The sequence below is a fragment of the Lepus europaeus genome, chromosome 11 (genome assembly GCF_033115175.1).
Source record: "Lepus europaeus isolate LE1 chromosome 11, mLepTim1.pri, whole genome shotgun sequence".
Taxonomy (NCBI): Eukaryota; Metazoa; Chordata; class Mammalia; order Lagomorpha; family Leporidae; genus Lepus; species Lepus europaeus.
Window position 1 is genome coordinate 73,849,086 of NC_084837.1, and position 25,111 is coordinate 73,874,196.

Genomic DNA, 25,111 nt, shown 5'->3' on the forward strand with positions numbered 1-25,111 from the left:
GGCAAATACTAGAACTTTCTAAGGTATGATATTTTGATAAATAAAATTTGCTACATAAATTGCAGATCTATCTCACACTCTGAAATATAGGCTTAAAGTAAAATATATTAAAGTATATTCTTTAAAAGTTTGGTAACAGCAAGCTTCTATACAGTCAGGTTTTCCCCAACACAGTCTTACTTTCTACTTGGCAGAAACAGGGGGAAAAAAATCTCAGTCCATTACTCAGTAGTGTGGTTTTGCTTTATTCTTAGCAAGAATTCATGTAAATATGAATTTGGTATTAAGAAGCAGCAAATATTGACTCCAACTAACAACTGACTGAGTTTAGTTGTACTGGGCACAACTGAAGATTTCTATACTCTGAGATATGTGATGAACTTATTAAGAAAGTCCAAGTGTCAGCAAAAGAAAATGAAAATAATCGAGAAAAGGCTAAATGGACAGGCTCAAGTCAATGGCTTACCTCATGCTGTTGCTGTTGTCTTCCAAGGCCCTCCTCATCCTCTTACTTCCTTAAATTCAATGCCCAGCTACAGGGCACCTGCCCTGAACACAGTTATCACCCCCTCAACACTTCCTTCAGGCCTCTTACCATAGAATTTTCTAGAAATTCTGTGGTAGATTCAGCCAGATATACCTCTGTCTTCTCTACTAAACCATAAGCTCCTTGAAGGCAGCAATTTTTTCTTTTCTTATTTATTGAACTCACTCTCCCAGGAATAAGTATGGTACCTTGAGATGGGAGCTCAATTAGTCATTTGATGAACTGAAGGAATAAGAATTATCTGTCTTTAAAAAAGAAGTCTAAAAAAAATCACTCAATTCCATGAGAGCAGGGGCTTTGTTTTGCTCACGGCTGTATCTTAGTTCCTGGGATATTGTAACAAACACTTGAGCACTCAATAAATACTTGCTGCATATTGAAGACAGATGGCTATGGCCAGCACTGAAATGTATTAATTCCTGGTAAAATCTCCTTCCCTCAATATTTGTATACACGTACGAGAGGTCTTTAAAAAGTCCATGGAAAATGCATATGATGAAAAATCTGTGCATGGGTTTCAAAATTCTTTTGTACCAACATAAAAGCATCCTTAAATTCCATTTTCCACATACATTTTTTTTTTTTATGTCATACACTCCTCTCTGACATAAAGGAAGTCAGGTCAGAGACAACAGAAAGAACCAGAAGACTTCTCCATTTCCCTAGAGATCACCTTTAGCAATGTTCAGTTATCTCCTAATAGGAAAAGCTGCTTCACCTGGGCAGTAGTCAGAGCATTGCACATGGAGCAAATGGCTTCTGCATCATCATCTGTTTTCTTTTTCACTTGCAAAAGCTGAGCAGCCTGAATGAGAGGTTCCAAAGTTTCTTTGGCCCCGCTGTTCATCAGATTCTTGTCACGCAGCCATTCTTCCAGTTGACTGACATTGTACCTATGCAGAGAGACAGAGTGAGAGCGAGAGTGAGAGAGATGAAAAAGAGAATGCAATTTGCTGGATATCATCATAAATGTCTTAATTCTGTGCATGCTGCCTTGTCAGGATTTTCAATCAAAATGACAGGTAGTATTTTAAAAAAATTTTTAAAATCTCAGCAGCTGTGCTTAAAAAGCATTATTATAAATAGTCATGAGGTTTAAAAATCATAATTATATAAGATTAAGTGACATGAGAATGTAATTCCCGTTACTGGAAAATGAAAATGAAGACATTACGGCAAAAGTTACAGGACTTGGTAATAAACAGCATGCATGATGCAGCTCTGTTCTTACAGGAAAGCTGACCAGAAAACTCACTTCTCTTACACTTTCAGAGATGGGTTCCCTTGGCTGTGTGGACTTGGATAATCCTTGAAGCATTCTCTCTTCTGGCAGCAAATTCAAAAGTGGGTACTTGAATAAACAGACTCTGCCTCCCACCCCATACACCTGTGCTCAGGCCTCTTTATAAAGGGAAGCACATGGGCAATGGAGAGAATGCGAGCTCAAGCACAGAAGGAGAAAAGGACTCCAGACAGAGACAGACTGAGAAGCCACACAGACCCTGAGCATTCAAGAGATGGCCAACCTAGTGACAGTGGTTCTCAAACTAAGACTGACGCAATGGACACACAATGAGAACTCAGTAATCAGGGCAGGAGGAGCCAGGAAGATATTGTGACTCTCACTTCCTGTTTATAAGCAAAGCTTACAGAGAAAGAAGTTCTGCAACCTGAATGGAGGGCATTATCTCCAACTTCAAGTTTACTACTTATAATTACATGTGGCTTGGAATGGAAAAATCTGAAAAGAACACTAAGGTTTCCTGAGATTGAGTAACTAAAGACTTCTGTAGGAGAACACCTTCCTGTGGCAAATATGCTAGCTATTTAAAAATAAATATTTGCTCCCCGAAAAATGAATTCTCTCACAATAATGACATAGTGCTGAACAGTAGCTGAGCATAAAATAGAGTGCAGCTTTTCTTAAAATATAGAGGAGACACATTTCAAATGTTAGTAAAAGATCTATTGGATCTTTTCTTTTGCCAGAGGTACAAAAAGCTTCTCTTGCTAAAATATATTTCTAAGATTAATTAAACACAGTATTTAATACTTTCTTCTTGTATTATTAATACACACACACACAAAAGGACAGGAAGTCATTAGCTTTTCTTTGTGTATTTTTGTATCATCTCTCCCCTCCTTCAAACAAGTCAGCCTCACAGTGGAGCAGTTTCCCTATCAAGTAAGAGAAGACCCTGTTGGCCGGGCACAGACAAGGAGCAGTAATGGGGATCTGCAGAAATCTGGCCAGGTAAGAGAAGGTGGCTCCATGCCAGTCCCTTCCCTGCTGCTTGGCCAGGCGCACTGACTTGCTCTCCACAATGCTGGCAGGCCTCGGACAGCAGCTGTCCCGGGGCTGGCATCACTCACCTGATCTGCATGCCTTTACTCCAGGAGCACATGTCCTTCCGCAGCAGGAGGTTGTTCAGGGTGATGGCCCCCACGATGTAGAACATCTGCTTGACCACCTGCTTGATCAGTTCTGGGTCCATGCCATGCTGACACATGACCGAGTGGAAGGAGTTGAGCTGCCTGAGGATGGAGTCCAGTGTGTAGGTGCCCTCATCGGCGATACTGGAGGTTCGCTTTCTTAGCCCCGTGGGCTTTACCCCAGACACTCCCTGAATGGTTTCATGCTCCAGCATACCTGAGACTGCAGGAGCATTTCAACTGTTAGAAGTCAAGATCTGGAAAGGAACTTGTTTCCTGTGCACAATCATGCGGGTGGGTATGAGCCTGCATGCACACACACACATTCAATTTAGAAAACAATCTGAGTATCAAACTAGAGGGAAAAGGAATTTCACCCAAAAAAGGCCTTCTGGGTTTTAAACATAATGGAGGAATATTTTTAATTGCAAAAATTTCCCATGAAATTAAGTAGTCTTAAAAATGTATTTTTAAACATGAGAAGCCACAGCCTGGCGATAGCACAAGAGTAGTTTTTTAGAGAGGTAGGTGGCAGTTAGGGGTAAGATAAGCAATCTCTAAGATACTTGAGCCCTGGAGGTAAACAAACAGTGAGAAAGGCAGGAGACTGGGAGAGGGTCAAGGGAAAGACTAGGGGGAGGGCAGAAGGATGGGGCTGGAGAGCTGGGCCCTTCCTTGTCCTGGGCTTCCCACAACAGCAATGAGACCTTGGGCTAGCCTCCGCCTCCCTCCACTTAGTCTTTTCACAAGTGGCACTGCTGCTCCTTGTCTTGCACTCTCATAGTATTTGGTTTATGCCTTCTCTAGAATATTTTTGAGAAGTTTGCTCCTTGGCTATGAGTGCCTTCCGAGCAAAGAACACAACCAGGTCATTTTTACATCTCTTTGTGCTAATAACAGCTTCCCTAAGATCCTCATAGTGACTGAAAAGTTTCTGTTACCATACATGACTAGGAGTTGGGTGGGACATAATTTAGAGTGGGACATCTTGGTAGCACACTTCTGGTGTAGTGAATGAAAACAGGCAAAAGCAGAGGGAAGACTCACTGAAGCTGACTACCTTCGCATCTGTTACCACCTAAATTTTAGTTGACCTAGGTTGTTTTTTATTTATTTATTTATTTATTTATTTATTTATTTAGACAGGCAGAATTAGACAGTGAGAGACAGAAAGGTCTTCCTTCCATTGGTTCACTCCCCAAATGGTCACTACAGCTGATGCACTGCACCGATCCGAAGCCAGGAGCCAGGTGCTTCCTCCTGGTCTCGCATGCGGGTGCAGGGCCCAAGCACTTGGGCCATCCTCCACTGCCTTCCCGGGCCACAGCAGAGAGCTGGACTGGAAGAGGAACAACCAGGACAGAACCGGTGCCCTGACCAGGACTAGAACCCGGGGTGCCGGCGCCACAGGCGGAAGATTAGCCTAGTGAGCCGCGGTGCCAGCCAGGTTGCTTTATTTTTTAAAAAAATATTTATTTATTTGAAAGGGTGACAGACTGGGGGCAGTGAGGGAGAAGGGGGGGACAGAGGGAGGAGAGAGGGGTGGAGAGAGAGAGAGATAAAGAGAGAGAGAGAGAGATCTTCCATCTACTGGTTCACTCCACAAATGGCCACAAAAGCCAAGGCTGCACCTGGCCAAAGCCCAGAGTCCAAAACTCCACCTGGGTCTCCCATGGGGGTGGCAGGGGCCCAAGAACTTGCACCATCTTCTGCTGCCTTCCCAGGTGCATTAGCAGGGAGTTGGATCATAAGTGGAGCAAATGAGACTTGAATTAGGCACTCTGATATGGGATGCTGGCATTGCAAATGGCCACTTTACCTGCTGAGCCACAGTGCCAGCCCCAACTTAGTTTGTTTCAAATTCATGATCTTTTAGGGACAATTGAATAATTGTTGCTATCTCCTATGGTTTTCTCAGCCTCTCATATCTGATTAACTGTGGTCCGTGAAGGAAAATGGAATACAATGAGTCCACAGAAGTAGAATGAAGTGATGGAAATGTGGATGATGCAATGGGCAGAAGAGACAGGCAGCTGGGAATATACTTAAGAGCCTGCTGATAATTTACCTGAAATAACAATGTTAAGTAACTTAAAAAACATTAAAAAAAATTCTCATGCATTCAAAATTAGCAGTCTACAATTTATATCTGCCTTCTACTTCCTATTCACACATGTCACACAATCTAAAGGAACCTAGGTAGTATGATATACATGATAAACAGAGGTAAATGGAATCACACATTTAGCTGAACATTCATAAATAGAAACACACATACACACACACACACACACACAGCTTTGCCACTCAGCCAACAGCTAACCACTACTTTAAACCAAATTGCCTTTAACAATTTCCCAGGGACCACAGGATGCACATAACTCAGCATGGCAATGTCTGAGACAGATCTGTGCTTGTTGCCACAGTACTTTCCCAGTCATTCACTGTGGCCTCTTAGACTAAGTACAAACCTTCCCCAGGCTCCTTGGTTTCAGACGGGCTCCTAGAAAGCACTCTGTTGTAGTGCCCTAGTCCAGAGTTTAAAGTGTTTCTGAAAACTGGCCAAGGATGAGGGCTATTGCTGAGTCTAAGACATAATCCAACCACAGGGAGATGCATTACAAGTACTGGGAAGGAAACCAGATGCTGCTGTTCTGATCATGAGCAAGCAATGATGTGAAGTGTCCCAGTTAGCCAGGGCTGGGTTTCTGGGAACCCTCTGCAACTTTCAGGCTGTATTTACTACTTTCTGTTCTCCATGAGTAAGTGCCCTGAAACATGTGCCCTTGTTGGTCTTTGGTGATAGGCACACAGAGGAGACAGATGGTGATGCTCTGGCCTTACCAATCATTGGCTGGAGGATGTTCTCTAACACCCGCACCAGCTGCTGGTAGATCTGAATGGCCAAGTCACTCAGCACCTGCCGATACTCAGCCAGGTCAAAGTTGGTGAGGCAGTGTTCATTTTGGCGGGATGTGTTGTGCTTCATAAAGCCCTAGAATTAGAATGCAAAGGAAGTAATACACAAGAAGTGAGATGTCTCTTGGTCTGATCAGCTCTCTCCAGGTTGGCCAGCATATTCATGCTTTTTTTTTTCCCTCCACTCCAAGGAGTTTCCATCCATCCTACCACTACCAGAGTAATCATTTTCAAATGCTGGTGTGTGTTTGTTTGCTTTTATCTTCTTCTATGTCTGCCTAGCTTTTGAATGATAGCTAACCATGGCAGCCTCGTATTTAAGCTTTTCCAATAGCAACATCAGTGAAACAAGTTGGGGAATCTAACAAAAAATGTTGAGTGTTTCTCTTATACAACAGCAGATTTATTGTCAAACACTAAATAATCCAAAGTACTAATCTCCGAATTTCTATCCGTTAAGTATAGTCCTATTCATAAATATTATGCCCAAAGGGCACGTATGATCTTCTTGAAATAGACCAATTTCTACAGACTGGTAAACAAACAAAACAAAAAGTCCTTTCCTTATATATTTGATGGCATCCACATCATGAGTTTCGGTCAGAACTTAGACTCTTCGAGCGTTTTTTGTTAACATGGAAAGCTAACTGCAAAGGCAGGTGCTTTTGCAGTTGCTGGCATTAAACATGCTGCTCACTTGACAGTGCTTAATAAAGTCAACTGCTTACTTGATGGATTCTGCCCACAGTGGAACATCTGCCTCCCTACAACCCACTTAGTTTCACAGTCTCAAAGTGGGGACTGACAGGATACAATTAAATTTCCTTCTAGAGGATTCTGGGCTCCCAGTTGCAGCTTCTCAAGGACCATGTCTTGCTTGCTTTTGGAGTTTCCATCACTCGCCAGGACAGTGTTTGCCTCTGGGTGCTTGGAAAGTAGTACCAATTAGCTTCACTGCCTGCCTTCCTGGCAAAGGATGAAGAGACGTGTAGGGAAGAGGCTGAGGTCAGCAGCTCATCATCCCAGCTTTGTTCTTACGGCCAAGAGGATTGGGCAAACTGAGCTTCCGGTTCCTCATCTGTAAGATTGAGTTATAATCCCTACTGCACAGAGATGTTGTAAAAATTAATAATATAATGTGCAGAAAGTGCTGTATGAAGCATACTAAGCAGCCTCAATAAACAGTAATTCATATTTTACACAGTTTTGAAATACATTGAAGTCTATCAAACACCTAATGAACATATCACTAGAAACAAAAGCAATGCATATGTTTAGACAAATCAGAAGAGAAATGATCTGTAATCGTGTCCTACCTTGTACTAGGTCTAATGTGGTAAGCCAACATTGATGAATTTCTTTAACTATTCAACATTCTGATATTAGTTCTTGAACAAGCCATTTCAACACACTGACAAAAAGTTTGATTTCTAGTAACTTTTCCTTGGCTGCTGCTCATTTTACTTGTGTTGTACTTTCTTATAACATGAACTCTCCGAGGGAAGAAACTGTCACTCTTCTGTGTGCTGTTCCACACAAAGTGGTGAACTTCCAAGCTACCTCTGAATTTGGGTTTCTAAATTAACACATTGTGAAGTATTTTGTGCTTTAAAAATTCTCCTTAAAAAGGCCAGCGAAAGTAGAGCATGCTGGTTTTATAACCAAGTTTTCTCACCTCTTCTCCACTGTACTGCTTCAAACAGTGCAGAAATCGGCATGTGTTGGAGAGCCAGAAGGAGACGGTTTCAAAATCATCACCTCTTTTCTGAAAGAGAGGGGAAGTCTCAGTTTGCCTTTTTCTTAGGAAACAACAACTTAAGAACTGAACAAATACCAGGAGGCCCATTTCTTTCTGTGACCACTGTGAATGACTTCAGAAACAAATCAGAGGGCGGTCTCCCATCATTGCCAGCAGAGTTTCAACTGCTGGCCTCACGGGGTGTGGGTTGTTTTGTTTGGCATCAATCGTCATGCCATTAGGAAAGTATTCCCATTCAGCTGATGTTAATGTAGCCGTCCCTTTAAGCAGAAAAACCTCACCAAGACTCAGCTGGCACAAACTCACTCCTCAGGGGTTAATGAAGGGAATCAGAAAGAACTTAAAGTACAGAAGGGAATAACCAACACTGTAATAAAGACTATGAGGAAGGATTAGGCACTCACACTCATATTAGGTTACAAATCTTGTCAATGCATAGAATTTCTGGGCAGTGAGCAGAGATGAGAGCGAGTCTATGCCGAGCAGCAGCACAGCCTGAGGAAGCCAGCTGCCTCTTGCAGGATGGGGCCACGGTGGCAGGGAGGGCTGCCTCACTGCGCTTGAAACAAGCACTGGGGCAGGACATGTTTCCCAGGGGCAAATGGCAGGCAAACTCGGGGGACTACGCACCTGTGAACTAGGCCACTGGCTAGGCTGGGCATGGGAAGTCTCAGAACTATCAGTGTTTGCCTATATCTTTCCCACAAAACTTGGCACACGAAAACCCAGTGCTAGGATGTGTGCCTAGCACTAAACAGCTATGTTTTGATCATATATCCTAACAACTCTACTGCTATATCACAACAAAGCCTGGGTTTTCAGAAGTCTGGTTCCTTGGTAGTGGGTTTTTTTTTTAAAGATTTATTTATTATTTGAAAGGCAGAGTTACAGAGAGGCAGAGAGTGAGCGAGAGAGCGAGGTCTTCCATCCGCTGGTTCTCTCCCCAAATGGCTGTAATGGCCAGAGCTGGGCCGATCCAAAGCCAGGAACCAGGAGCTAGGGCTTCTTCTGGGTCTCCCACAAGGGTGCAGGGGCCTAAGGACTTGGGCCATCTTCCACTGCTTTCCCAGCCCATAGCAGAGAGCTGGATTGGAAGTGGAGCAGCCAGGACTCCAACTGGCCGCCCATATGGGATGCTGGCATTGCAGGTGGTGGCTTTACTCACTACCCCAACTGTGCTGGCCCCCCTTGGTAGTGGTTTTATGCAGTAAAAGTGTACCATGGGCCCGGCATTGTGGCGTAGTGGGTAAAGCCACTGCCTGCAGTGCCAGCATCCCTTATGGGTGCCAGTTTGTGTCCCAGCTACTCTACTTTCGATCCAGCTCTCTGCTATGGCCTGGGAGAGCAGTGCAATGGCCCGAGTCCTTGGGCCCCTGCAACCCACGTGGGAGACCCAGAAGAAGCTCCTGGCTCCTGGCTTCAGATCGGCACAACTCCGGCCATTGTGGTCAACTGGGGAGTGTATCAGCAGTTGGAAGAACTCTCTCTCTCTCTCTCTCTCTCTCTCTCTCTCTCTCTCTCTCTCTGCCTCTCCCCTCTCTGTGTAACTCTGCCTTTCAAATAAATAAATAAATAAGTAAATATTTTTTTAAAAAAGTATACCAATTTTTTTGCATAAATAAAATTTACTACCTTAAGCAAGTACAAAACAAACTAAAGCCCTTAAATTTTGGAGAATATTTTCCTAAAGAAACTTCAAGAAAACATTCCAGAAGATATTAAACCTAAGTCTTTTCAGGTGAGACAGAACAACTGCGTTCAAGTCTGACTTTAGCACTAGGTAAACATCTGAGAAACCTGGTTATCATCTTCCAGGTTTAGGAAGAGTGAAGAAAGTAAATACAACTTTAGGACACTTCTAAATGGCAACCATCCTACGGCTTCAGTAAAATAGCTGTACTCCTTCCAACAACTGTTCCTAGTGGAGTCTCTGGCTGCGCTGACAAAGACAACCAGATTGTGAGGCTGTGGGGGCCTCAGGCCTCCTGGGGAGAGGGTCCCCGAAGCACTGTGTGGACTGCCTTCACCCATGTCTAGACAAGTCAGTCGCACAGATCCTCAGAACAGCCTCAGTCCAAAGCTTGTAATTGCACCTGCACTAAAGCATTACCAGATAAAGTTGATTAAAACCTCAGGAAAAGACCTCACTCCAGAAATAATTCAGCATCTGTTCTCAGTAGGAGGTTTCAGCCTTCGCTAAGTTGTTTTTAAAACAAATTCATTCTACAAACACAATTTCTTCCAGCATGAACACTAGGGGTGCCCTCTGTCTTCATTAAAATGAGAAACTCTATATGACTTCAAAACAAGAGTATTTACTTTGAAAATTCTAAAAGATTAAAACTGTCACCTTGGCACTTAAGTTGTTTCCAGATGGAATTTGTCAAAAGAATATTTTTACTATGAACAAACTATATTTGGCTAAAATTAAACAATAATTCAGTGTTAGTTCTGATTCAATTTCATAAAAAAAACTTAATATGAACTCAAAGCTATTTTGCTTGCTTTTTGCCTTGGTAGTTGCAGTTTAAGTGCAATAAGCTTCAGTACACTAAAAAGGACCTGAGTTACATTCAGAAGACACGGATCACGTTTTACACATAAGATCTTCAGAAACTGCACGCTTCGGTAACCACTGTAGAATGTGACTGCATAGAACACTTGCACAATCTGGAGGGTCTGACAACCAGCATTTGTCAGAGGTTCCCCTCTAGGGGCTGGGGGAGGGGTGGGGTGTGGGACTTCGCAGGTGCAGTGTTTCAGCTGGGGAAGATGAAACGATTCTGGAGATGATGGCTGTACAGTAGGGTGAATGTATTTAGTGGCATACAACTGGACACTGAAAAATGGCTAAAATGGTAAATTTTCTATTATGTATGAGGAGGGCTCTTCAAAAAGTTCATGGAAAATGCATATTATGAAAAAACTATGTATCGATTTATTTTTTTCAACAAAATAAACTTACCTTTGTATTCCATTTTCCATGAACTTTTTGAAGTACCGTATTATATAATAATGTTTAAAATATTCATAAAATACACCTTAGACTTTTTTTTAAAGATTATTTTGGGGGCTGTCACTGTAGCACAGCAGGTTAAATTGTCGCCTGCAATGCTGGAATACCACATGGGTGCCAGTTTGAGTCTCAGATGTTCCCTGCTGGTGGCCTGGGAAGGCAGTGGATGATGGCCCAAGTGCTTGGGCCACTATATCCATATGGAAGACTCAGAAGAATCTCCTGGCTCCTGATCACCCCAGTTCCAGCTGTTGTAGCCATTTGGAGAGTGAACCAGTGGATGGAAGACCTCTTTCTGACTCTTTCCCTCTTTGTGTCTCTGCCTTTCAAATAAATAAAATAAATCTTAAAAAAAATTATTTTAGGGGCCAGTGCTATGGTATAGTAGGTTAAGCAGCCACCTGTAACACTGGCATCCCATATGGGCACTGGTTCAAGTCCCGGCTGCTCCACTTCCTGCTAATGTGCCTGAGAAAAGTGGTATAGGATGGCCCAAGTGTTTGGGCCCCTGCACTCACATGGGAGGCACAGAAGAAGCTCCTGGCTCCTGGCTTTGGCCTGGCCCAGCCCTGGCCATTGCAGCCATTTGGGGAGTGAACAAGATTTCTCTGTTTCTCCTTCTCTATAACTCTGCCTTTCAAATAAATAAATCTTTTTTTTTGAAAGGCAGAGCAACAGAGAGAGTTATCTTCCAACCACTGGTTCACTCCCTAAATGGCTACAACAGTCAGGTCTGTGCCAGGCCAAAGCCAGGAGCTAGGAACTCCCTCCTGGTCTCCCATATGGGTGGCAGAGGCCCAAGCACTTGGGCCATCTTTTACTACCTCCCCAGGCTCATTACCAGGAAGCTAGATTAGAAGTGGAACAGCCAGGACTCAAATCAGCTCTCCAATATGGGATGCCAGTGTCCACAAGCAGTGGTTTAAGCCCTGTACCACAATGCTGGACCCAGACATTTTACATTTGACAATGTCCATTTATCTTCATCCTGAAAGTTAATCAGAGGCAGAGCAGCTGGAGTACTTTATCTTAGTTCGTCAAAGAAACACTCAGGTTAAACTAAGTGTGACGTTCCCTGTTTGTGGGGAGGAGGAGGAGGATTATGCAAGGTGACTCATGATTGCTGAGTTATGCAGTGCTTTCTGCTCGGTTATATAACGTGGCTGCCCTTTCCAAGCCTTTCCTCTCTGACTCGCATCTGCTTGGTGCTTTCACGTGGAGTCAAGCATTTTATGTAGAGGCAAAAATCATGGAATGAGTTGGAGAATAAAAGTTGAAGAAAAATTTAATGTTTTAGCAATCATTTTATATGATGAACTAACTTATTCATCATCTATTTTAATTTCAGCAGCATATTTTCTGTATATATGGACTTCATAAAATATTTTAAATTTAGCTGTAAAACCTAAAAGCAAATATGAAGAAATTAAATTTACTTCATAATTAAATGTAATTATATAAAAGTAATTTTGACCATTGTCCAATTTGAAAGAAGGCATAAAAACATGTTGCAAAGAATGTTTCCTTCAAAGAAAGCTTTCAGTTAAGACTGGATAATAAGGATGGGTATTGGGCACAGTAGTTAAGATGCGGTGCGGTATGCCTGCCTCCCATATCAGAGTGCCCAGGTCCAAGTCTCGGCTCTGCTTCTGATTCTGGCTGCCTGCTAATGCACTGCGATATCAGGCGATGGCTCAAGTACTTGGGTCACTGACACTGATATTGAAAACCAGGATTGCATTCAGGCTCCTTGCTTTGGCCTGGCCCAGCCCCAGGCATATAGGAAGTGAATCAGCAGATGGAAGGTCTCTGTGTCTATTTTTCTGCTTTTCAAGGAAAAAAAAAAAAAAGACTGGACAGTGTTTAGAACTAGCAACATCAGCACAGTTCAAGTGTAAGCCCCTCTGTGCAGGTGTTGTCATTAATATTCATCATGAGAATTTTTGTTGAATATGAACTGACCTTGAGCACTTTCTTGATGCTGTTAATTGTTGACGTTAGCAAAGACCTTACTTTCTGATCATCATTTAAGTAGTCAGCATGTCGGACACACATAAACAGGATATACGCTGGCAACCCTGGAATCAAATTAACTGCTACACCACGGGGCTTCAGTTCTGGAGAGAAAAAAAAAAAAAGAAAAATGATATTATATAACATTGAAAGTCTTTGTGAGCTATAAAAGCACAATTGTCATGCAACAGTTCAATAATTCAGGGTAAGATATTTTAATAGCTCATTAAGTGGAGAAATTTTGGGACATGTTTAAACAATGAGAACTCCCAAATTTCTAGTTCCTGCCCTGATATCTTTGAACTCTAGTCTCATGTTTCATGTACCTTCCTGAAATCTCTGTTTAGAAACATCAAACTGAGCCTCTCCCAAACCAAACTCTTGATTTCCTAAGGAACTTGCTTTTCTGAGAGCTTTTCCCATCTCAGTAAATGGCAGCTCCAGTCTTGCAGTTTCTAGGTTATATAGCTTATCATCATCTTTGGCTCCTTATCTCATAGCTCATTTTGAATCCAGCAATGGATTCTGGTGACTCCATCTACAAAATTAACCCAGAATCCAAGTACTCACCACCTGGCTTAGCCAGGATCCTAACTGAGGCCAGCATCGTCTTCTGTATTGCCACAACAGCTTCCTAACTGGGCTCCTTATTAACCTCTTGCTCCTGGTAGTACATTTTCCACACAATAACCAGAGGGAAATCTTTCGGAAACATAGGTGAGATAATGTCATTTGGGTTCAGTGAGTCCCTCCAAGAGGCTTTTCATCTCTCTTATTTATAACACCAATATCCTTACCCCAGTCTACATGATCTATCTCATTCCCTTCCCCAGTCCCAGCTCACTCCACTCTGGTCAAATGGTTCTCCTTGCTGTTGGCTGGACACACTAGGCATGCTTCTAACTCCATGACCTATAAGCTTACTACTTTTCTGTTTCAAATGTTCTTTCTCAGATATCAGCATGACTTGTTCCCTTCCTTGCTCTGGTCTCTGTCCACAGATCAACTTATCAAACAGACTTTCCTGACAATTTTATATAAGCCAATGCACCTGCATTCACTCTATTGCTTTACCTCCACAACCACTGGCTCCTTAACATTTTTGCTAAATGAAGACCTTGTTGACATATAAGCATTTCTGTACACAGTACTAAGTTTAATGGTGTGAACCCTAAAAATGTCAACCAGGTGTAACTGCCAATCACATTGCTGTCAGCCTGGCACCTGGGGAGAGGCATGCCATGCAGAGGTTGAAAGGTGAACTGTTTAGTCTTTCAGTTCATAATTTCCAGGTGTGTGCTTTCTCTCAGCATTTAGCACCACCCCTCGATGAAGCTCCTTGCAAACTCAGTGGGCTTACATGCAACGTAACAGGCCTCAGGCTGCCCTGAACTGCTGCTTCTACTCCCTCTTTCCAATCCTTTCCTTCCTTTGCTGGAATCTTTTTCTTAATAGATGTTTTGAACTGACATTTGCAATTTATTTAGTAAACCTTTTTAGGAATATAAGGAAAAATAGAAATCCCGGAGGCCAAATGGCCTAGAACAGGGGTGTGTGAAGAATCCGTTGAGAAGGTTTCAGAAAGGTGCTGGTCCTAGTACCTGCTCTTCTCCCCCTAGAGACTGTGATTTAATCGGGCTGGAAAGGTAGGAGGGGCACACAACAGTACTTCTCGAAGACTCATGGGAGACTCTAACATGCAGCAGGACTGAGGAGACCTGGCCTCAGATATCCTTCCAGGTGAGTCCCTGCAGTTTGGCTAATAAGGCACAGTGTGACAAGGATGCTGCTGGAGCACTGTGGTGGCAGCGCATACTGGAGATTAAAGATCCTGAGTGCTGACTAGTGTTTCCCATCACTGACATATGCACAATAAAGACCTCTTATCCCATGCAGAAAATACTTGCCCAGAATCAGATTCTTAACAAGTTTTTGCTCATCCTCCTTCTTGTATTCCAGCATTCCTTGGAAGTCCTTTTCTTTCCTGGGAATGTTGACTGGACGGATGGGTTCATCAATGATCTGTCCTGGAGATATGTTCTCCATCTGGCCCACTTCAAGAGAAACCAAAAAGGAGAAGATTATGTTTTCCAGATGGAAAAAATGAGAGGGCGGCATGTTCCTATAATTTAAAATGACCTCTATGACAGGACAAACTTGCTGTCTTTGCCATGTAATTGTCTCCTCTTAAAATATTTTATTCTGCTAAAAATGGGTGTATAGATGGCAAAATTATATGGTGTTACCCTAACAACCACTGGTGCTGACTACTATTAACATGAAATAAACTTAGGTGATTCAAAATTTTAAAGTTTTCACTTGTAATAAGGTTTATTTTGAAATATGATTAAATGCCTCAAAAGCATGCAGTTTAATGTATTTATTGACCTATACCAATTAGAAATAAATATATTTAGACTTGATCTCTATGAATCTCATCATAAAAGCAAAGCTTTTATTTTAAGTATATCATTACACTCAGTGGAAATTACACCAAGATGGCTGGAATAACAGTGTTTCTTCACACCAATTGATGTGAAAATGTATTGTTTTTCACACAGGTCTCCTAAGGCACTCATTCTTCAACCCACTGAATTCGTGAGCAGATTAAACAATTGTATTTTAATGTGACTTCTTAAATATTTGTATTTTTTTATGGAATGATAAAAGTCTGACCATGAATTTCTAACTACTGAAGAACAACCACTGGGTAACAACCCTACCAGTTGTTAAAAATTGCCAGAGACAGCAGCCAGAGAAGAGTGGAGCTAAGGGTAAAAAAAAAAAAGTATCCACTTTCATCTCAAAATTAAGAACTGCATGGGAAGTGCAGGGGAAAAAGCTGGGGATCTTGAGTTGTCACTGCAACTGTGGAGGTAAGTGCTAGGAGGCAGGACTGTTATCCTATTTACAGGAAGGGGGCGCAGTTAAGAAATCCATTTAAGAGCGGATTAAGTTTGAGTTCTGAGACTGTTGTCAAACAAAATGCAGGTCAGATACAAACACATTAGAAAATTTAATGTCACTGATTCCATGAGGCATCAGTAGTGCTTCCTGTTGTCGCTCTGGACAATTTCCTGTGTTAGTTCTGAGAAGCCAGTTTCACAGGAAGTGGTTATCACAGAGAATACCAATACCTGCCAGTACTGCTGCTTACGTGGCATGGAGCCTGTGACACACTGTCCACCTCGTGTTGCAGCCTCACACACTGGGATTGTGAGCGCTGAAAACCTGGTTTAGGTAAAGTCACCACCATCCATCCACACTACCATATCTAAAGAGTGATCAGATTGTGATTGGACACATCAGCTACAGCCAGCTCCCACAGTCTAGTGGTCCCTATGCCTGCTGCAGCCTGAAAGCATGGGACTAACGTGCAGTGGATTCCTTGTCGCAGGAGAGGGGGAGACTCAAATGGTTTCACATGAATTACTGCTGGAGTCAATTTAAATAGAACACCACAGGGCTGTTGGGGCAGCAGACACTGCCACAGAGCACAGGGACCTGCAGCTGTGGGAAAAACAATAAAATCCCTGCCACTTTAAGTCACAGAGACAATCTGAAGAGGAGAAACTAGGAGAAAACACACCCAACATATTAGGCTTATCAATAAATTCACATATTTGGACTCCTGTAACCCAAAGAGATTAAAGAAAAAAAATTTTTTTTTTTTTTTAAGATTAACTTTGAAAGGCAGAAACAGAGTGAGAGACAGAGCAAGCAAGCAAGAGCACTTTGATTTGCTGGTTCACTCTCTGAATGACTGCAACAGCCAGTCTGGGCCAGGCTGAAGCCAGGAGCCAGGAACTCCAACTTGATCTCCTATATGGGTAGCGGAGCCCAAGTACTTGGACCATCTTCCATTACCTTCCCAGGCACATCAACAGGAGGCTGGATGGGCAGTGGAACAGTCAGTACTTGAACTTGAACTGGCATTCATAAAGGACACCAGCATCAATGGTGGCAGCTTATCTTGTACCACAATGCTGACCCCTCCAAAGAGGATATTTCAAATCTACTGATTTTATCAAATCTAGGATGTTATTGCTTTAAAGTACATCTTTTTTATATAACACTAACAGAAGGAAAACATTACCAATTAAACTGTGAGACACATCCCAATTTCAGATGTTAAAAGTGTGAAACATTGTGCACCTCAGAATTTATGAAATATGGTGAATATTTTTGCAAAGAGAGCTCATGTTTTTTTTTTTTAAAAAAAAGCCTCATTTCCCTTTTGAAAAATCACTAACCAGCCTATTTTTTGTTCTATACAAAACTGAGAGACAAAATTTACCATTCCGTCACTGAAAATTTTCTCTCTGCCTCTGCATTCTCCCTAGAGACTTAAACCTTTCACAAAACTGAGAGGAAATACAGATGTCAGCTCAATATAACCTTATTTACCAAGATTATCCACTAATGAAAGTGCTGACTGTCATGGAGCATCAAGAAAACACAAAGCCCCAAAGAGATGAGGAGGACAGCGCCCGGCTGTCAACACGCAGGAGACTGCAGCACAGCAGGATGAAGAGGCGGGGCTTTAGGAGCTGAGAGGCCATTGGGCTCTGGCCTACGATGGGACTAGTGCGGGAGGAAACAGCTGAGGGAACTTGCTCAGCCTTTTGGCCTCGGTGTGATTTATGTGACATGAGCACTTGCTGAGGGCAGTGTCTCTCTTCTCTTTCTTTTCAGGGACTAAAGATGCTAATGTTCTAGCACTTCTTTTTGTCCTGTCGTCTGTTATACAGAAAATACAGGCAACTTTGTACAACAAAGTGCACGGTATCCCTCCTCTCTGGAGGATGCAGCAACAAGGTGCCCAACAAGGCACCGTAGCAGAGACAGGGCTCCCATCAGACACTGACCCTAGCAGGGCCTTGGTGTTGAGTGTCTGCTTCCAGAACAGGGAGAGAGAAACTTCTGTTCTTTATGCATTTCCCACTTTCAGGCATTTGGTTACAGCAGCACATATGGGCTGAGTCTGTGGTCACTTAGTCAGGTGCTCCATCTTAAGGACGCCCCTCCAGGAAGACCTGAAGCATTCTCTACTTCTATATTCTAGGTTCCTACTAACCTTAAAGGAATTCTATACCTGAACCTTTCTGTCCTGGAAAAGGAAAAGATACTGGAAAGATGTCTTTTCAAAATTTACTTTACCTCACTTACTTGCCTCACCAGGAAGATGTTGATCTTAGTTTACCTGGACAGATAAATTCTTTTTTTTTTTTTTTTTTTGACAGGAAGAGTGGACAGTGAGAGAGAGAGAAACAGAGAGAAAGGTCTTCCTTTTCCGTTGGTTCACCTCCCAATGGCCGCTGTGGCTGGCGCCCTGCGGCTGGCGCACCGTGCTGATTTGAAGCCAGGAGCCAGGTATTTCTCCTGGTCTCCCATGGGGTGCAGGGCCCAAGGACTTGGGCCATCCTCCACTGCACTCCTGGGCCACAGCAGAGAGCTGGACTGGAAGAGGAGCAACCGGGACAGAATCCGGCGCCCTGACCGGGACTGGAGCCCAGGGTGCTGGCGCCGCAGGCAGAGGATTAGCCTATTGAGCCGCAGCGCTGGCCCCAGATAAATTCTGATCATTAGAAAAGGCCTACTGGAAAAACAGGACACAAAGGAGACAGACTGATGGGCCTCAGAAGGCCAATGGGTTCTGGTCCTGCCTTCAACATACTAAGACTTTGGGTAGGTCACAGAAGGCTTCTGAACCTTAATTTTTTGCTCTTATGAAATACTCATAATTAACTGATTTCTAGAGTGCTTTCCTGCCTAAAAGTCTTGACTATGCAAATTCTCGGAGACTACCCACTCCTGAGTTAAAATATAGCACACAACATATCAAATTTTCAAACACTCTCCTTTTAGCTATATAATTTCTGCTAAAAATTAAACATGTTGGAATTTTTTTAAGAAGTTTTTGTTGGCTTCTAAAAAATCTTCCTAATTAAATGTAGTCCACAGGAGCCAAGAGTCATGTTATTTCAAGGCAAAGGATTTTAAGTGTGTTGCAATATACTTCAACAATATAAGAAAACTTCTAGTTATTAGAGGATGCTGTTTTAAACAAAGTTGCCAGTATTTTCTGTAAAACCTAAATACAGCAGGACAAAGAGATGTGTTAGAACAGATTGGCATGTTTATTCCCTGAAAATAAAGGCAAGAGCAGAGAGACTGCCCTCAGCAAGTGTCCACATCACATAAGTCAGTATCACTGTACCATTGAGACATGTATGACTTAACCTAAAATAGAACTTTTAAAAAAAGAATTATGTCTTTTTTTTTGTTTGTTTGATCTATGAATTGCTTTCTCAAATGCCACTTTATAGCTTTCAAGCTGTCAGGATAATTTAATGAAATAAGTTGATTTATGATTGACAGTAGCTTAAAATTAGTAACATATTGAAATATTCTAACCCATCTCTTCAATTAAAAAGTATATATCTGAGGAAAGCTGATGAAAAACTTGGAACAACAAATGGCCTTTCCATTAATCAAAATGTACTAAAAGTGTGGAAAGAAACTGTTAGGAATTTAACAAATAAATAATCTCACAAGCCACTACCCTTAAAATCAGCTTCTTGCAAGGGCAAATATTCTGCCATCGGATATATATTATATTATTATATTCCATGATATAATTAGTGCAAAGTGCAGAGAGTTCTCTGAATAAAGCCTGAGTGCCTGGAAGTTCAGAGGTTTTAATGTAGTTTATGGATCATAGAATACTAAATGACTACAAAGTCATCATCCTGACCTCTAAGTAAGTATTTCAGTGTTTGCATATCCAAGGGAGTAATATCCTTTTCCAAGTAAATATCCATGTTGACATGTTTTAAGGATTTCTGGGGCTGGGCATTTGGCATAGTGGTTAAGATGTCACTTGGGGGGCTGATGCCGTGGCTCACTTGGTTAATCCTCCAACTGCAGCGCAGGCATCCCATATGAGCGCCGGGTTCTAGTCCCGGTTGCCCCTCTTCCATTCCAGCTCTCTGCTGTGCCCGGGAAGGCAGTGGAGGATGGCCCAAGTGCTTGGGCACCTGCACCTGCATGGGAGACTGGGAGGAAGCACCTGGCTCCTGGCTTCAGATCGGCGCAGTGCCGGCTGTAGCGGCCATTTGGGTGGTGAACCAATGGAAAGAAGACTTTTCTTTGTCTCTCTCTCTCTCATTGTCTAACTCTATCTGTCAAAAAATTAAAAAACAACAACAACAACAACAAAAAAAACAATGTCACTTAGGACACCTGTATCCCATATCAGGAGTGGGTGGGTTCAAGTCCTGGCTCTGCTCTGGATTCCTGCTTCCTATCACTGCACACCCTGGGAGGCAGCAGGTAGTCTCTATACTCAGGTGGGAAGCCTAGATTGGATTCCCATTTCCTGGTTTTGGTCTGACTCAGCCCAAGCAGCATGTTGTAGGCATCTGGGGAGTGAACCAGCAGATGAGAGATCTTTGTCTCTCTCAGTCTCTCTGCCTTTCAATTAGATAAAATAAAAATATTTTAAGAATTTGTGAAATTTATTTGTGAAACTCATAAACATTTATGGAATCATTATCATAGGTGACACACTGTACTAGGTGCTGTGAAAATAAGGGGAAATAAGAGGTGGTTTCTATGGTCAGGAAGCTCATAATCTAATTCATAGTAAGTCAAACAAAAATATTACTAAAAATATGACATGGTGAAAACCACAAAAGGTGTGAGCCAGACTGGTGTGCAGAAGGCAGAACTGCAAGATCTGTCTGGGCGATCAGGAAAGTTTGCTCTTGAGGATGTGACATGTGACTCTGGTCTCCAAAGATGTGTAAGTCTTGACCAGGAGAAGCAGGGAGACCAAAGAGAAAGGAGTCTGGAGAGGGCCTCGAGAGTTAATCATGGCCTATTCTCCTCTTCAAGCCAAGGAGGAATTACACAGAGTAACGGAGAATAAGACAGGCAGTTGGGCTTTACAGGATCTGCTCTGGCCAAGATGGTAACAGTTCATGTGGGATTGAAGGCAGTTTCAAAGAGCTTCTCTAGAATCTCATGATCAGCAGGGAAGACAGCATTAGAAGGAACTTAGCGTCTGGCTTTAGTCCTGTTCATGGCTGGATTCCTGACACTCATATCCATGGCCTGCAAACAGCAGGAACTCAACAAATACTGAATGAGTGAACACTAACTCCCAAGACAAGACTCAGCTCTATATAATAATAATTAATATTTGATGATTTCTCAAGAAGTTTTCTTATCAATGTATATAAATCATAAGATGTTTAAAATATGTTATTGCTTTATAATCATAATTCATGCTTTTCTTCTCTTTCTAGGTTGGACTGTGAATTCTTTGAGAACACAAACTCTGTGTTATTCATTTTACCACCCCTAATGCTACCAGTAATATTAGTAACTAAGGATGAACTATTCTAAATGCATTAAACATATCATTGTGATCAATCCTCATATGCCATGTCAGATAGATACCTCTATCATTCCCATTTAACAGGTGGGGAAACTGAGGAATAGAGCAGTTCAGTAACTTGTCCAACATCATCAGATTAATTAGAAGAGGCAGGATTTGAATCTAAGTTTAGTTCCAGAATCCATACAATTACACTCTATATGTTAGGACAGTGTCCGGCATATAATATCTAATACTATACATATGCTATATATATATATCTAATATATATATATATAATACTCATTAGATGTTTGATGAATGAATTCTCTCCCTTTGTAAATTACCATTATCATGAAAAGAATATTTTACCTCTTCTACAAGTAGAAATTTCTACACCACACCGGTCAGGTTTGTTGAAAGCTATTTTTATCACATCTAATATTTGTGTGCAAACTCCTGTTAGGTTGCTAGCAAGTAACACAAAATCAAGATTCAGCAACTGTCATAAAAAATGTTTAAATACCTTCTAGTTCACCAATTTTTTTGGCAAATACTTTCAGTTGTTTTTTCAGTTTCCGAACAGTCTTATCCTGTTTTTCAAGTTGTTCCATCAAGTCCTAGAAATCAAAATGAGATATGTAACAGAAAGATCAAAATAGGCTTTCTAAAATGCACCAAAGGAAAGCAGACATAACATCACAGAAATAATGTTGTTAGTTTTACATAAAAGCTCCAGAAAAGCTTGTTGGTGGAGCTACCACCTGGATAAAATTGGCAGGCGTGGGAAAAGCAGCTACAATAAAAGCCAAATGTTAAAATACACCACGTGGTAAAATCCTTTACAGGATGATGGACAGCAGGCTCTCTGCGGAGTCTTTTCCAGGAGACTCCAGGTGAGGAAAACAACAGGAAGCTTGTCAAATGTACTGGTTTTCCCCAGTGGGATGTTTTTTGTTTCCTTAAGATTTTATTTTTCAAAAGGCAGAGTTAGAGAGAGAGGGAGAGAGGGAGGGAAAGAGAGAGGGAGAGACTTGTCCATCTATTGGGCCACTCCCCAAATGGCTGTAATGGATGGCACTGGGCCAGGCAGAAGCCAGGGGTCTGGAGCTCCATCCAGGTCTCCCACACGAGTGGCAGGGCCCCAAACACTTGGGTTACCTTCTGTTGCTTTCCCAGGTGCATCAGCAGGGAGCTGGATCAGAAGTGGAGCAGCTGGGACTTGAACCAGTGCTTTATGGGATGCTGGTGTCCCAGGTAGTGGTTTAACTTATGGTGCTACAATGCTGGACCAGGAATGTCCTCCCTCCCTTCCTCCTTCCCTCCCTCCCTCCTTCCTTCCTTTCTTTTCTCTCTCCCCCCCCTCTCCCTTTCTTGCTCCTTCTCTCTCTCTTCTTCTCTCTCTCTCTGCCTCTCTCCTTTTCCCCCTCTCCCCCTTCCTCTCCCTTCCTCCCTCCCTCTCCCTCTCCATCTCCCTCTCCTCCTCCCTCCTTCCCTCCCTCCCTCCTTTCCTCCCTTCCTCCCTTCTTTCCTTCCTTCCTGAGGCAAAACCAAATTTTGAAGAAGGCACAAGGTGGGATTATTTACGGGACATTGACCTTAGGTGCACATTGACATTCCACGTGTGATGCACTGTCTCTATGAGACCTAGCCTTGGGAGGCTCTAAAATCCTGAAATTTCAGAAAAGTTAAGAGGTTTGAGATGTTAAGAAGTTGAAAAAATAGTCACAAAGAACAGCAGTCTGCTGTCTTAGCAGGTGGAATAAAATACCCATGAAATTTTACAGGTGATAAAACATTGCTTACGTAGAACAAAGAGAGTAATTAGGAATGCCTATACAAAAGAGAAAAAAAGCAGTATATGTAGCGGGGTAAATAAAGAAAACACCTCTTGTGATTATTGGTGCTCTGTTAATAAACTGTTCTCTCAAATGTTTAAAACTCAATAATTAAGATGAAGGAGGACAAAAACAGACTGAGCAAGACCTTAGAAGGGAAGTGAGTCAGTGATATCTGTGGTGGTTATTCAGGCTGTGGAAAAGCAAAGTATTTGCAAATATAAATATTCACTCTCCAGTTTAGACTGGAATGGACTCAGATACCGGATAACATCGCAATGTGGTAAGCTGTGCAGCCTGGATTCTATTCATCCTACAAATCCCATTCTGCTTCCATCACACTGTAAGTCTAGTGTTAATAACAAACCAAACGTGGACAGTGGACGTGGGACACTGATAGAGGTGACACCACTGGCTAGAAGACTGCTGTAGGGAGAAGCAGGCTTCGTGAAAGTTCTTGAAGAGATTTCCTGGGGAGGGGCAGGCAGCAGTGGGCTCTCAGTTACAGAGGGCTGGAAAGAGCAAGCCAGACAACAACGAAAAGCTCTGTGGTTTTACATACAATCATCCGTTTGTAAAGTGAAATCCGATATGACTGATACTTCTTAGGGTCATCTGCATATAATTCCTCAAAATACTGAAAAAACAGGCACAATGCATATTTGTTTTTCTCTTGTATTTGAGGAGAATGCTACCTCTCAATAAAATCAGTCTTAAAATATTTCAAAACACAATGATGAAACTGCATACATTCAAAAGGCTCTGGTTTGTCACCTACCATAACTCTTCTCTGTCTAGTAGAGATGATTCTAATTATATACAGACATTCTTTGCATGATCAAAGGAAACAGGCAGTGGCCAGGAGGCCATCACTCAGCAGGTAAATGAGAGGCTGTCCACACTGCCCACAGAAGGCTGACTTTTCGCTCCTCAGATGCCTGTCTGCCTTTTTCTTCCTAATCTCTCGCATGTATGACATTCACAAGGCCAGCAGCAGTGGCAAGAGTAGGGAAGGCAAACAAAATGATGCAAAAGAAGCCTGGTGAGAAGCCCTGTGCCTTCTTTCCCTGAAAGGCAGTGTGGGGGCAGCCTGCAAAGCCTGTTCACCAGAGGAGGAGAAGAGGCACTTTTATGTTTGTGCTGGTAGGTAGGAGGGCTGTGTTTCCAAGAACACGGAGCCCAAGTCCACTGCTGCTTTACTATTCTGCTCAAGTCTTGCCTAAAGAAGTGCACAAGACTGAACAACCATAATGATTTTGAAAATGTGCAGCATTTTATACACTTACGTTTGAATCCATTCTTTTGAATTAGGAGTCAGTGTAATGGCAGAGGCAGCTGAATTACAAATTCAAACTCACTAATAGATTCTACAGCTTACTACGTGGGAGCTCGGTTTATTTTTGTATTAGCTACAAGAATTGCCAACCCAAGTAACACTGCAAGCAAGATTGCAAAGGCAATGCTTCACGAACTTAGTGAAAACTGGGAACCTACCACCCAGAAGCATCTTTCACGGTCTCACATTGTATTTTAAGATAATCATTCATTAATAAAGAATTTGTACACTGATAAATCATTATTATATTATTCAGTATCTTGATTAATTCTTAGTCATCAAAGCATTGTTAGTTTAATTAAGTTGAGAGTAATTAATGATATTTCAAAAACATTTTATGATTCAGAAGATTTCCTCCCAAATTAGTGAGATTTCAGTCTGGAAAGAGTCCAAATACTGCCCTTGCCTCCTCCCACATGCCCACCAGGAATCCTCCAGAAGATCAGGAAAAAAACAGCTGGGGCTCTGTTCCCAATTCATTTAAAGATGGCTACATAAATAACACTGGAGATGACTTATAAACCATCTTAAGGCAGTAATGGAGGAATGATACACACTGTCCAATCTTCACAGAAAACCCAATCTTACTACAGGTCATTAAAAAAAATCTTAATAAAAAAGACAAATCAACACCAATTCCAGAAAACTTTTCTGAAAATCCAACAGTACAATACAGGTTTTTGTTTAGAAATGTGAATAATTTTTCAATGATTTTTAATACATTTGTCAAACTGCAAATCTTCACTCAAATTTATTATATGACTGAGAAAGAAGTGTTTTAGAAACTGTTTTTGGTTAAAAAAAAAAAAAGGAAAAAGGAAAAATCTTGGGCTCTATGACAATATAAAAATCTGGCAAGGGAAAAAA

The 25,111-nt window shown here is 42.0% G+C and overlaps 1 protein-coding gene across 10 annotated transcripts in view; it reads right to left on the bottom strand.

Moving 5' to 3' along the window:
* MYO5A (myosin VA) overlaps positions 1–25,111 on the bottom strand; it is a 240,985-nt gene that overhangs the window by 7,622 nt on the left and 208,252 nt on the right. For 8 of the 10 annotated variants that reach the window (XM_062205939.1, XM_062205938.1, XM_062205944.1 and 5 more), the window contains 8 exons: positions 23,471–23,545; positions 21,597–21,690; positions 14,595–14,741; positions 12,637–12,791; positions 7,575–7,664; positions 5,825–5,975; positions 2,921–3,203; positions 1,266–1,440 (listed from right to left, as the gene is read on the bottom strand). In XM_062205939.1, the coding sequence (XP_062061923.1) occupies positions 1,266–1,440; positions 2,921–3,203; positions 5,825–5,975; positions 7,575–7,664; positions 12,637–12,791; positions 14,595–14,741; positions 21,597–21,690; positions 23,471–23,545 (1,170 nt within the window). The remainder of the gene's footprint in view (positions 1–1,265; positions 1,441–2,920; positions 3,204–5,824; positions 5,976–7,574; positions 7,665–12,636; positions 12,792–14,594; positions 14,742–21,596; positions 21,691–23,470; positions 23,546–25,111) is intronic. The other 2 variants (XM_062205940.1, XM_062205936.1) reach the window with 1 other exon arrangement.